The sequence below is a fragment of the Bos javanicus genome, chromosome X (genome assembly GCF_032452875.1).
Source record: "Bos javanicus breed banteng chromosome X, ARS-OSU_banteng_1.0, whole genome shotgun sequence".
Taxonomy (NCBI): Eukaryota; Metazoa; Chordata; class Mammalia; order Artiodactyla; family Bovidae; genus Bos; species Bos javanicus.
In genome coordinates, this window is record NC_083897.1 from 128,211,319 (window position 1) to 128,225,541 (window position 14,223).

The 14,223-nt window shown below is 41.0% G+C and overlaps 1 protein-coding gene across 3 annotated transcripts in view; it reads right to left on the bottom strand.

The window, feature by feature from the left end:
* Nucleotides 1-14,223, bottom strand: part of SMS (spermine synthase) — a 50,183-nt gene that overhangs the window by 8,138 nt on the left and 27,822 nt on the right. For all 3 annotated transcript variants that reach the window (XM_061407916.1, XM_061407915.1, XM_061407914.1), the window contains exons 5-8: nucleotides 12,129-12,304; nucleotides 11,132-11,275; nucleotides 10,598-10,698; nucleotides 894-1,008 (exon numbers count right to left, since the gene is read on the bottom strand). In XM_061407916.1, coding sequence (XP_061263900.1) covers nucleotides 894-1,008; nucleotides 10,598-10,698; nucleotides 11,132-11,275; nucleotides 12,129-12,304 — 536 coding nt within the window. The remainder of the gene's footprint in view (nucleotides 1-893; nucleotides 1,009-10,597; nucleotides 10,699-11,131; nucleotides 11,276-12,128; nucleotides 12,305-14,223) is intronic.

Genomic DNA, 14,223 nt, shown 5'->3' on the forward strand with positions numbered 1-14,223 from the left:
ATTAATATTCAATGATTCAAAAAAAAAAAACAAAAAGAAAAAAAAGAGAACTAGCCATGAGACCCAATATTCAAGGGCTCGTGAACAAGAACACACTGTCATGTATTTTGTGTCTTGGACACACGTGCACATATACCTCTATACAAGCAAAATCAAAAGCAAATGCGGAGGCACATAACACTGCTCTCACTATACCCGTAAAGATTTGACACAAAAGCAGGCTGAAATCTGAAAGAGAACACCTTTAAGCAAAGGGAAAAGCAGTAACATCTCAGGAGAGAAACTGCAAGAGTGAGGGTGGGGACCTGAGTCTGGAAACTCAGCAGGAAGACAAGGTAATAGAAAAAACATGAACACTGAAATCCTAAGCCAGCAGTGATTTTGAGTGCATGGCATGAGAAGGGGCCTTGTCTCTGGTGTTGCTCAGAAAGGTCACCAGATTGTCCCGGTACAGGTTAAAAAAAATCCCAATATGTAAATTATGAAACAAGCAGATATCTCAATGGTATGATCATGAGTCATTTTATTTCTATACTTGTTTCAAACGACTGCGTTAATTTTGCTCATTTAGTGGCAAAACAGGATCTGACCAAAGCCAAATCTAGCCATCTTTCCACCACTGGCCTCAGTTTACTACCTTTAATAAATGAAGGAACTTCACTAGACAATGTCTTAAGATCCTTTCATTCTCACATGATGTTAAGAAAAACATTTCCATATTTCTGTGAACATGGGGCAGCCTGGATGGGAGAGGAGTTTGGGGGATAATGGATATGTATATATGTATGACTGGGTCCCTTCACTGTTCACCTGAAACTATCACAATATTGTTAATCGGCTATATTCCAATACGAAAAAAAAAAGTTTAAAATAAAAGGAAAAACAGAATCTACCTTCTTCCGGAGATGTGGAGATTGGAACAGCTGTCAAATCATTAATCACATAATCAAACTCTCTCCCTTCTTTGGCGTACCTCTTCAGTACTGGAATACAGTCTTCTATTAGAACCTTCCAGAGAGAACAAGCATAGATGCAGGTGAGCCAAAATATGTGAAAGTGGTTAAACACTTGTAGAAGGAACAGGGAAATACACACAGGGGCTGCAACACCTACCAGAGGAACAAAAGCCACTTCCACCCATACCTGCCAGGAGCTAAAAGTTCCGGGCTTACCAGATGCTTTACATGCCTTTCAATTAAGTGGAACAATTCCTCTTAGGAATTACTATCATTGCCATTTACAAATAGAGAAACAAACAAGAGACGTCACCAAGTCTGCTCTTGCGTGCATGCTCAGTTGTGTCTGACTCTTTGCGACCCCGTGGACTGCAGTCTGCCAGGCTCCACTGTCCGTGGGGATTCTCCAGCAAGAATACTGGAATAGGTCGCCATGCCCTCCTCCAGGGGATCTTCCTGACCCAGGGAATGAACTCACATCTCCTGCATCACAGGCAGATTCTTTACCACTGATCCACCGGGAAACTCCTCTGCTTCCTTGGCCCTTCCAAGAAACCTTGCTTTGCTCCAAACTCTGAAGTTTGTTTGGCCTCACTGTGCACCAGGCACACAGATTGGGTTTCACCACATCTGCTGAGCCACCCAAGGGCTGGTGCCTGTGGCAGGTTGGTCCCGGCCAAGAGCAGCCCTTTTCCTTGAGTCTCCAACAGTCCCCAGAGTTCATTCCACTAAAGAGAACTAGGAGGGACAGGTGATGCCTGCCGTTTTGGAACGAGGTTTTTTGGAAACAAATGTTGTGACCTATAGCCCACCCACCTTAGGTATGGGTTTGGGGTCTCTCCCCCACATACGTAAGCTGGGAATTCTACCTGCTCCTTCTGAGTTCACCCACTTTGGGAAAGCGAGCCACTCTGGGCTCATTGTGAGTCACCCTAATTCTCTCTTGGGACCCAGACTGATCTGTTTGGGGGCCTCCATGTGGGAATGGGAGTGCAATTTTAAACTATACTTAACCTGATCTCGTCTCTGCACCAGGGTATTCTTCCCAACCTCACTGGCTTCACTTACAGCAAGAGTACGGCTTGGTCATTTGGCTTCATCTCTAATGGGGAACTGACTGGGTATCTCCTCTCTGGGGCAAGGGAACTGTGACCTTGAGAGACCATTCTGCATTGCACTGATGTGCCCTTTGCTTGGTATTTGACAGCAGCAGCAGTGAATAAGTACGGGTAATGACAATTCTGTTCCATCTTGTAGTCCACTAGGGTACACTTTGCAAAACGGGGAGATCAGCTTTGCTCCCATGAATGAAAGAAAAAATTTCACTGTAACACTGCTTGGCCTCAGCACCCCTTCAACACCAATGGCCCTCTAAATTAGAACATCCTTCAACTAGAACTGTTTTATAAAAGGGAAGGGAAATGGGATAGAGTTCCTTATGCATAGGCTTTTACACTATTGTGTCTAAGGGAGCCTTTTGGAATTGGTTTGGCTTTTATTTGGCGTGTGTGCCCAAGTGTCTGGGTACATGAATCCTAATACTGTTCTCTCTTCTGGTTTTGACCCTCATTAAGGGGGTCTTGCCATCTCTTCTTAAGCAGAAGATATTAAGAAGAGATGGCAAGAATACACAGAAGAACTGTACAAAAAGATCTTCACAACCCAGATAATCACGATGGTGTGATCACTGACCTAGAGCCACACATCCTGGAATGTGAAGTCAAGTGGGCCTTAGAAAGCATCACTATGAACAAAGCTAGTGGAGGTGATAGAATTCCAGTTGAGCTATTCCAAATCCTGAAAGATGATGCTGTGAAAGTGCTGCACTCAATATGCCAGCAAACTGGGAAAACTCAGCAGTGGCCACAGGACTGGAAAAGGTCAGTTTTCATTCCAATCCCAAAGAAAGGCAATGCCAAAGAATGCTCAAACTACCACACAATTGTACTCATCTCACACGCTAGTCAAGTAATGCTCAAAATTCTCCAAGCCAGGCTTCAGCAATACGTGAACCGTGAACTTTCAGATGTTCAAGCTGGTTTGAGAAAACCAGAGATCAAATTGCCAACATCCGCTGGATCATGGAAAAAGCAAGAGAGTTACAGAAAAACATCTATTTCTGCTTTACTAACTATACCAAAGCCTTTGACTGTGTGGATCACAATAAACTGTGGAAAATTCTCAAAGAGGTGGGCATACCAGACCACCTGATCTGCCTCTTGAGAAATCTGTATGCAGGTCAGGAAGCAACAGTTAGAACTGGACATGGAACAACAGACTGGTTCCAAATAAGAAAAGGAGTTCGTCAAGGCTGTATATTGTCACCCTGTTTATTTAACTTATATGCAGAGTACATCATGAGAAACACTGGACTGGAAGAAACACAAGCTGGAATCTAGATTGCTGGGAGAAATATCAATAACCTCAGATATGCAGATGACACCACCCTTATGGCAGAAAGTGAAGAGGAACTAAAAAGCCTCTTGATGAAAGTGAAAGTAGAGAGTGAAAAAGTTGGCTTAACATTCAGAAAACGAAGATCATGGCATCCGGTCCCATCACTTCATGGGAAATAGATGGGGAAACAGTGGAAACTGTCAGACTTTATTTTTCTGGGCTCCAAAATCACTGCAGATGGTGACTGCAGCCATGAAATTAAAAGACGCTTACTCCTTGGAAGGAAAGTTATGACCAACCTAGATAGCATATTCAAAAGCAGAGACATTACTTTGCCAACAAAGGTCCGTCTAGTCAAGGCTATGATTTTTCCTGTGGTCATGTATGGATGTGAGAGTTGGACTGTGAAGAAGGCTGAGCGCCGAAGAATTGATGCTTTTGAACTGTGGTGTTGGAGAAGACTCTTGAGAGTCCCTTGGACTGCAAGGAGATCCAACCAGTCCATTCTGAAGGAGATCAGCCCTGGGATTTCTTCGGAAGGAATGACGCTAAAGCTGAAACTGCAGTACTTTGGCCACCTCATGTGAAGAGTTGACTCATTGGAAAAGACTGATGCTGGGAGGGATTGGGGGCAGGAGGAAAAGGGGACAACAGAGGATGAGATGGCTGGATGGCATCACTGACTCGATGGACATGAGTCTGAGTGAACTCCGGGAGTTGGTGATGGACAGGGAGGCCTGGCATGCTGCGATTCACAGGGCCGCAAAGAGTCGGACACGACTGAGAGACTGATCTGATCTGATATGAAGGGGGTCTTGGGAACTCGAATGCTGATTCAAGTTCTTTTGTAAGAGAAGCATGTGAATATGAGTGAGTGACAGGTATGTAGAAACTGAAGGAAATCTCACCCTGGAAACAGTCAAGATGGGGCTCTTTTGACATTCTGAAAGTGGTTTTTGTGTGTGCAATTAGTACTAAGCTAGCTTTCTAGGAGAAACATACAGATCTTTGTGCCTTCAAGATGAAAATGATCTACCTGAACTGGCAGAAACTTTAATCATCTGTGATCCCGGGGTGGGGTGGGGGGTGCTTTTTAAACTCAAACAGGTGAAGTTTTAGATCTGTGTCTGTACAGACATATGCATATTTATGCATACATTATAAATACAATGTGCCTCCATCTCCAAATTGCATTGCTAAGCTTGGTTTGCAGATGAGCTCTGTTTAACTTAAAAGAACTTAAGTGCTTATGTAAATTCTCAGAAATATAAAATCTAGTCAAAATGAATTTCAGGTTCATATGATCTAGGAAATATTCACTATTAAACTGATATTTGGTATTAAATCTAGCCTTTAAGTGTGCTGGTTTAATATGACATGTTTCTAGAGTCATCAGTATTAAGTTTATCACTTTTATTGCATCTAAGAAAGTCAATAAAGCTCATATTGTTATAAAATCTGTCCACAAGAAAAACTATGATGAAACATTTGAGTAAATTAAATGTAAGAGCTCCCCTGGTGGCTCAGATGATGAAGAATCCACCTGCAATGCAGGAGACCCAGGTTCAATCCCTGGGTCAGGAAGACTCCTTGGAGGAGGGCATGGCAACTCACTCCAGTATTCTTGCCTGGAGAATTCCATGGACAGAAGAGCCTGGTGGGCTACAGTCCATGGGATCACAAAGAGTCGGACACGACTAAGCAAGTAACACTTTCACTTTCAAGAGATTTCTAGGTAAAACATTTTTTCAAATGTTTTAAAAAAAGAGAAATATTTCAACACACAAGTATAGCTTTTACTGTTTGCAGTAAAAGCAGGTATGAAGAATGGAAATCCATTTTGTTAAATGGAAAAAAAGGTAATTCTGTCCTAGAGTTGGTTGTTTCTGAATGGTAAAGAAACTCAGGGACAAAATAATATATAGAAAGTTTTAGAAAGTTTGTGAAAAAGGAACACTTAGAAAAGTTCATGTATGTGCATGGTCAGTATTGGCTATGATTAGACTGAATTTAAGTAAATAAAATTTATTATCAAGAATAGGCTGATAATGCAAGACTAGAATTTGGATTTTTGGTTTTCTCTCTTTGCTTTCCCAGCATAAAATAAAGTTTTCTTAGAGTGCTAAGCTGCTTTTGCCTTTTTGAGAGATCTGATTTTGACTTCATGTATTTACTTTTGAGATCTTTTATTGTCACTTTGGTTGGGTGAATGGTTGTTGTTTCACAGTGACTTATCATCTTCTTTGACTTTCTAGTATTTCTGACAAATATCAAATTCGATCTGAAGTTCTTTTGACCTCCAGCTAACTTTGGGGTGCTTCAGAGGAACCCTTGAGGCATCTCAGAGATTAATTAGGACAATTCAGTATGTTAAATTACATGGGCAACATTGCCAAATGAGTGATAAGCCTCCTCAGGTTATACTGTGTGGGCAAATGTTTTTACACTCTTAAAATTATATGGAATACAACATTGTGAATCAACTATATTCCAATAATAATTTAAAGAAAATTATATGGTGACTTCCCTAGCAGTCCAGTGGTTAAGTCTCCATGCTTCCACTGTATGGGGCATGCATTTGATCCCTGCTCAGGGAACTAAGATCTCCACATGCCACAGGATGTGGCCAAATAATAAATAATAAAATAACATGGAATTTCTATAATTCTGATGTGTCCTAACAAAATGTTACCCCTAATTCTAGTTATTACCAAGTCTTCTGTCAGTTACATTGAGATCAGTTGTTTCACTGTACCTTTTAAGTCTTGTCACTCAGTTACTGTCTTACTGCTTTTGCAAAAATGCTTCATCTTCAAGAAGATTCACAAGAAAGGCTTTTTGACATGCCCTAGTTTCTAATAAATTTCAAATCATACCCATGAACTGGGTAAGCAAGTAAAGAATCCTAAAAGGAAAACCTGGTGGCTTCATAAAAAATGTTAACAGAAAAAAGAGTACTAAGGACTTCCCTTAGTGGTACTATGGATAAGAATCTGCCTGACAATTCAGGGGACATGGGTTCGATCCCTAGTTCGGGCAGATTCCGCATGCTTCAGGTCAACTAAGTCCCAGTGCACCACAACTACTAAGCCCACGTGCTGCAGCTACAGAAGCCTGCAGCCCTAGAGCCAGTGCTCCACGAGAGAAGCATGGCAGTGAGAAGCCCGTGCACAACTAGAGAGGAAGCCCTGCTCCCTGCAACCAGAGGAAGCTAGTGCACAGCAACCAGGAGCCAGCACAACCAAAAACAAGCAAGTTTTTTTAATGTTAGTTTATATATATAATGCCTTGTGTTGATAATAGATTTAAGATCCATATTTTACATTCAACGAAAAATCTTCTGGGGACAAGATTTAGGGCACAAAAATTCCTTAAAACTGCTAGATTCACTGCTTGCAAATCTTATACATATATACAAAAAAATCTTTCATTTTTCTTTCTGTACTACTTTAATTTTAAGATTAAAATTATTCCATCATAAAAGGAATGGGGTGTGCACTGGAACATTTTCTAAAAACGGTTAACAATAATTGTGTTTTCAAATGACAAACAGTTGCAAGGACCTGGTTTGTTTCTTAATGCTTTTTTTTTCAGTTTTATTGAGATATAATTGACATACAACATTATAGTCATTTAAGGTATAACCAAGAACCTATTTTGTCTTTTTATTTTTGTTGTTGTATTTTAATGGCTAAGGGGCTTGCCTACTGCTGTCCCACAGACCAGGAACCCTCTGCCCTTTAGAGCTTCAGGAAAACTCTTAGCATCAGAAGAGTTTGTCAGACTCCCCTTGGTAGCTATTCTGTTCCCAAAATGGGGAGGGGATGCAGTGGGGCACTAAACTTCAAGAGCCAACCAATTTAAAATATTTTTCCTTCTCAAAAAGGTCCCCCTGTCTATGTCACCATCTGCCTTTGGTGCTCTGTCCTCAGAGCTTGGACTCGAAAGTCGAGAAGTTTTTTCCTGGGGCCATTAGCAAATCTTCCCACTTACAACCACATCCTGCCTCCAATCACAACAGTCTATGACTCTATAGTACTGCAGGTTTAGATGTGCTGTCCTTGTATTTTTTTCTTAATCCATATAAGTAAGTCAACCTAAGGAGTCAGGGAGACATGAATTCGAAACATTCCTCTAAAGTTACCCTATAACCTTGAATAAATTGCCCTTTGAACTCTTCGACTTATAGTCTTCATCTACAAAACAGAAAGCAGCAGCCACATAAGGCTTTGAGGATTAAATTTTAAAACACTTAAGCAGAGGGTCTGGCTCACAATGCAAATATTTATAAACAAATTATAAAATTTGCAGATATTTTAGTCATCGTGAAAAGGCTGCCATGCTCTGAAGAACCTAAACCCGCCCTCTTCCTTTCCATGTTGCACAGCATTATAGTTTAACTTTCGTGTGTACTACAGTACACTCACCACCGAAAGTATCATTTCCATCCATTACCAGACAGTTGGTCCCCTTTACACATTTCAGCCTCCCCTACCTTTTGCCCTTCTGGGAAATACTACTCTGTTCCCTGGATCCATGTATTTTCATTTGGTTTGGTTTGTTCCTTTATTAAAACATTTTTTATATTCCACATGAGTGAAATCATACAGTATTTTTCTTTCTCTGTCAGACTTTATGCTAATTGAAAATAATACCATCAAGGTCCATCCAAATTGTCACAAATATCAAGATTTCATTTTTTTTCTTTTTTTTTTTATGGTTGAGTAGGATTCCACTGTGTAATATACACCACATCTTCTTTATCCATTCATCTGTTAATGGACAGTTAGGTTGCTTCCATATCTTGGCTATTATAAATAATGCTGCAATAAATATGGAGGTGCACATATCTTTTTGAATTAGTGTTTCCCTTTCCTTCAAATAAACACCGAGGATTAGAACTGCTGCATCATCCCTCCCTTTTTAAACTTTACAATAGTCTAAGTGAAATATGTATCTTTCCCTTTTGCCCATAAAACTATCACAACTGCATTTTAACACAGATATAATTTCTCTCTCAGCTTAAAAAAAATAATATGAGTGTACCATGAAATCAAATTTGGACACACACCTTAGAGAACATGGGTAGGAGTAAGTACTTTGTGTAACAAATTAAAGCACTCATCTAAACTGTTTATAAAACTAGAGACACATATTTAAGATTCTAGTCAAATAAAAATATGCATTTGCTTAGCTATCTTGCTCTACCAAATAATGTGGGTATGGGCACTGATATTTGGATACTCAAAATACAATACAAAATGTATCCTACAAACTGTAATGATTGGTCAACTTACAAGCACAGTAGAATTTAGGAACTTGGCTTCCCTGGTGGCTCAGCTGGTAAAGAATCCGCCTGCAATGAGGGAGGCTTGGGTTCGATCCCTGGGTTGGGAAGATCCCCTGGAGAAAGGAAAGGCTACCCACTCCAGTATTCTGGCCTGGAGAATTCCATGGACTGTATAGTCCATGGGGTCACAAGAGTCAGACACAACTGAGTGATTTTTCACTTTCACTTTACTTAGCAAGAAGCAAATATTCCCACGCCAAACATTTTAATCATCTACACTCTCTAAATTTGTAAATCCCTTCTCAAAGACTCAGAAACAGACTCACACTAAGATAGGCAAAAGGTAGGGGTTACCAGGTCATACAAAGGCACATGAGGACTTCCCTGGTGGTGCAGCGGGTAAGAATCTGCCTGTCAATGCAGAGGATACGTGCTCAATCCCTGGTCCAGGAAGATTCTACATGCCATGGAGCAAATAAGCCTGTGCACAAGCCACAACTACTGAGCCCACGCGCCTAGAACCTGTGCTCCACAACAAGAGAAGCCACCGCAATGAGAAACCTGTGCTCCTCAACTAGAGAGTGGCCCCTGCTCACTGCAATGAGAGAAAGCCCGCTTAAAGCAACAAAGACCCAGCATTGCCAAAAATAAAGAAATAATATTTAAAAGGTACAAGATATCTTTTATATAAGAATGTATTCATGCTATTAAATTCAAAGCATCTGGAATTGGCTTTTTCTTCATTAGATGTACACACTTTCCCTGGATACAAATATATATAGAACTCACATAAGAGAATAAAGGGCAGCAGAACAGGCTATCTCAAAACAGTAAATGTAGAGAGAGGCTTTCTCTGAACTCCCCTTTATCTACCTAAAGACAGAGCCCCCAAAAGGAACTAAAGTATCATAGATTCCTCCCCGAGGGATTTAACCAGAGAAGATGACCTCTTAACTCCCCTTTATCTACCTAAAGACAGAGCCCCCAAAAGGAACTAAAGTATCATAAATCCCTCCCCGAGGGATTCAACCAGGGAAGATGACCTCTTAACTCCCCTTTATCTACCTAAAGACAGAGCCCCCAAAAGGAACTAAAGTATCATAAATCCCTCCCCGAGGGATTCAACCAGGGAAGATGACCTCTTAACTCCCCTTTATCTACCTAAAGACAGAGCCCCCAAAAGAAACTAAAGTATCATAGATGCCTCCCCGAGGGACTCAACCAGGGAAGATGGCCTCTTAACTCCCTTTATCTACCTAAAGACAGAGCCCCCAAAAGGAACTAAAGTATCATAGATCCCTCCCCGAGGGATTCAACCAGGGAAGATGGCCTCTTATCACAGCAGAAGAGGCTGACACCACACCCAAACTTTGTTATGAAGTATCACACCTCTTTTCCTACTCTTCTAAAGGCCCTATCTATTTTTCCTAAGTTACCTACTCTCACCTAAGACACCTACGTCCCCCTTTCCCTGTTAGGATCGTATTTTAGTCTAAACTCTAAAGCTACCTCTGAGTTGCTCATTTTCCTGTGTATCTTCCATGTATACATGAGTGTAAAACATTAATGAACTTGTTTTTCCTCTTGTTAGTCTTCTATTACAAGGGGTCTCAGGCAAGCATTGGAAGGATAGAAGGAAACTTTTTCCTCCCCTACAAGATCATTCATCATCTTAATTTTCTTCTTTTAAAAAAATATTATTTATTAATTTATTTGGCTGCAATGGGTCTTAATTGGGGCATGTGGGATCTAGTTCCCTGACCAGGGATCACACCCAGGCCCCCTGCATTGGGAGTTTGGAATCTTTAGCCACTGGACCACCAGGGAAGTCCCAATTATTTGTCTCCTTAACCAATTACACTTAAAGCTGTTTTAAGAAGGCACAGTTGTGATCAACAACATCATATCATCACCTGACTTAATATAAAAACATTTATCTGGTAAAAATAATTACCTGATAGCAGTCTCCTTTAAGATTGTCTAAGACATCACCACACGTTTTTCGCATGTATTTCTTACATCCGTCAATCACCATTTGGTCAATGTTCAAAATAGGTTAAGGAGAAATTTCCCCTGTATTTGAACATGTCAAAGAATTCTGAAATGTTTTTAAAAAGTAAAGATGAACATAACATTTTTCACACTAATTTGGGTATCATAAAGTTTAAAAAAATGATGAATGAGACAATGACTTCATTTGGGCAACCAAGGACACTCAAAAGGCACTGAATTTCCTTCTAATGGAGAAGCTATCTCAGCAACTGCTGGGCAATCGACACGGTGCAAAGGTTGCCTGCTCTTTCATTCTCAATTCTGCTGCTTTGTTGGTGGCCTGTTGGTAGCCATATAAAAAGGCTACTGGTACTAAGTTGAAATCTTTGTTCAAAGTAATCATAACATTGCCTGTAGTATTAAGACAAAAAAGGAGGAAGAGAACAAAGTCCACCAAACTTAATCTCTTATACAGCAAAGGATATCTCTACCATAGTCACCATCTTTGGTTTCAGTTTGACTATTTCACATAATATGCCCCCGTCTCCACCTCCCAGAATCAGTACATCTTTGCCACTGTAATCTTCTTTGCCACTGCCCATGATGGCCCGGGTATACGCCAAATCACTTTCCGCCAAATCTAGGGAGGAGAAACATCCAAAATGGTGACTTAACCACAGCCTCAGAGCACCTGACTTATCATTCCAGAAACTGCTAGAATCTAGAAAATTCAGACATTTTCCTTTTCAGTCTTTAAAAACTCAGTAATATCGAGGGTTTTGATGTTTTTTTTTTTTCCTTTTGGATTGTGGACTTTTCTTCATCCCTACTCATCTAACACCCAACATGTTACCTACATAGATTATACGCATATATAGTTTAGTTTAGAAGAAAATTCAGTCTTTAGCCTGTTCTGATATGATAATTAAAAAGCAATTACATATTTCCAGATGAAATATAACAGCAGAGTTGCTTCAAAAGAATATGAGAGGGAGAAAAGTGGCTGGAGTTTAAAGGAAACAAGACTGGCCAGGAGTTGATCATTGTTGACACTCAAAGGTGAGTATATGTGAGTTCATCTTACTGTTCTGTCTACTTTGGTTTGAAATTTTCCACAACAAAAAGACTCCCTTATAAACAAGCAATTAATATAAAATAACCAACAAGGATCTTCTGTATAGCACAGGGAACTAGACTCAATATCTTAACAATAACCTATAAGAGAATGTTAATAAATATGTATTGTATATCTATGTATACATAAAAAAGAGTATCAAGACAAAGTTTTCATGGCTCTACTATAAAATATGAAAACTCAGACAAGCCACAGGTAAATCTAATGTAAATATTCATCTCAAAAACCAAACACACACAAAAATAACCAGCAGTGCCCAACGACACACCTGGACAAACCCACAATGGTGGTATGTCAGGAAAACACAATCTAAGATTGTCACTTTGTTATATGATTGGGGTAGAGATGGAATACTTACTAACATCCCCACTGAGGATGAGAATATTCCCAAATTGCTTTGAGTGTAAAATTTTAATGTTCTGGTAAGGTGAGTCTTCGTCATACACCACTTTATCTATGTCGTACTCAACCAGGCGACCATCCGCAGTGGGCCAGTATCTGTCAATGGCCCCTCCTCGAACTATGGGTGGTAATCTGGAAAAAAAAAGGGAAAGAAGGAAAACAGGAATGAGCCTTACAACAAACTGCTTAGGTGAGGCTGCCTTAAAAGAAGACCTAGGAACAAGAATGTTCCACATGGAGCCACAAAGCCTCAGACAAACTCCTAAATAGTATACAACCAACCTAAAACTTCAACTTTGAGGGCTATGTAAGAATGGCCACTACCAAATTTCAACACTGTTGTATATTAGGAATTAACTTGGGGCTTCCCTGGTTAGAATCCGCCTGCCAATGGAGAAGACACAGGTTCGATCCCTGGTCCAGAAGATGCCACAACCCACGGAGCAACTAAGCCCATTCACAACAACTGCTGAGCCTGTGCTCCATTTGTGCACTCAGCTGCCAACTCACATCCAACTCTGTGACTTCATGGGCTGCAGCCCACCAGGCTCCCCTGTCCATGGGATTTTCCAGGCAAGAATACTGGAGCCTGAGCTTTAGAGCCCAAGAACCATAACTACTGAGCCCACATACTTTCAGCAACTACTGAAGTCCATGCTCCCCAAGAAGAGAAGGAGGAAGCTCTCACAGCACTAGAGGGTAGCCTCCACTTGCCACAACTAGAGAAGAGCTTGGGCAGCAACAAAGACCAGGCATGCCCAAAATCAACAAACAAACAATGTAAAAAGCATCTCTGCAAAAAAATGGATTTATTTGGCTGTGGCAGGTCTTAGTTGCGGCATGCATAATCGTTAGTTGCAGCGTGCAAACTCTTAATCGCAGCATGTGCGACCCAGTTCCCTGACCAGGCGTCACACCTGGCCCCCCTGCATAGGGAGCTTGGAGTCTCAGCCACTGGACCACCAGCAAAGTCCCAAGAATTTACTTTTTAAAAAAACCTTTCTATAATACTATAAATTTTCCCTAAAAAAAAAAAAAAAAGTTGAAGGAGAAAATGGCCACTAGAGACATGCTTCACGCCCAAATACTCTAGCAGGAAGGACTCCCAAGAATGTCTGCATCACCACTTTGCCACTAGCACATTCATCCAAGTGCACACACATGTAAGACCATCACCTAGCTCAGAATCCATGTTAAGTGTTCCCAACTGCCCCAACTATCTCCTTCATAACTATTCTACTTTTGAATAAGAATCACATACTGTATTTTGCTTTTTTACCCTCATTTCATCTAAAATAGATAGTTGTCACTGTCATCCCTTCCCCGTGTGTTTCATGACTTTCACATCTCAGCAAAGTCCAGACCAGGTGCTCTACAGAAAATCCCTCAGGTGGGTTTGCCTGAAGATCTCTTCAGTAGGGTCACATTGGCACATTATGCAACCATCACATCAGGGACACTGAGATGTATGCCTGTCCTAATTGGTAATGTTAAGTGTGACCATGTGGTTAAAGCCAGTGCCCCCAAGATCCCTCCATTTGCAAAGGTACCTTCTGTCCCTTTGTAATTATGAAGCAGGGTGTGTGTGGGGCTGGGGGGTGGGGGATGCTGGGGGCAAGTCCATGAAATCCGAGTCAAGAAAACCGGGTCAAGTTCCTGATCTCGACACACCTTCAGCAGTGGCATCTAGGAGATTCTTGCCTGAACCAATTATTATGAGAATGTCTGCCAACTGATGATTTTCTCATGCAGTCCTTTTTGTAAATCCTGAGTGTCTTACACAGAGTGAGTATACTAGAAACTGCCAGCAGAGGTCACTACATGACAGGGAAAACCAGACTTAAAAGGGGGCTTGGCAAATGAAGAGGAACACAAACAGAGCTCCCTGCACACACAACACAACCACGTGCAAGTTCTGTGTCCTCAAATACAGTGGGGTTCACAGTAAGCAAACCCCAGGTACCTAAAATGCTGGGCTACCTCCAACTTGCTCTCAAAACTCTTTGCTCTCCCTGCTCACTTGTTTCCAAGAATACAGTCTGAACCTGTTA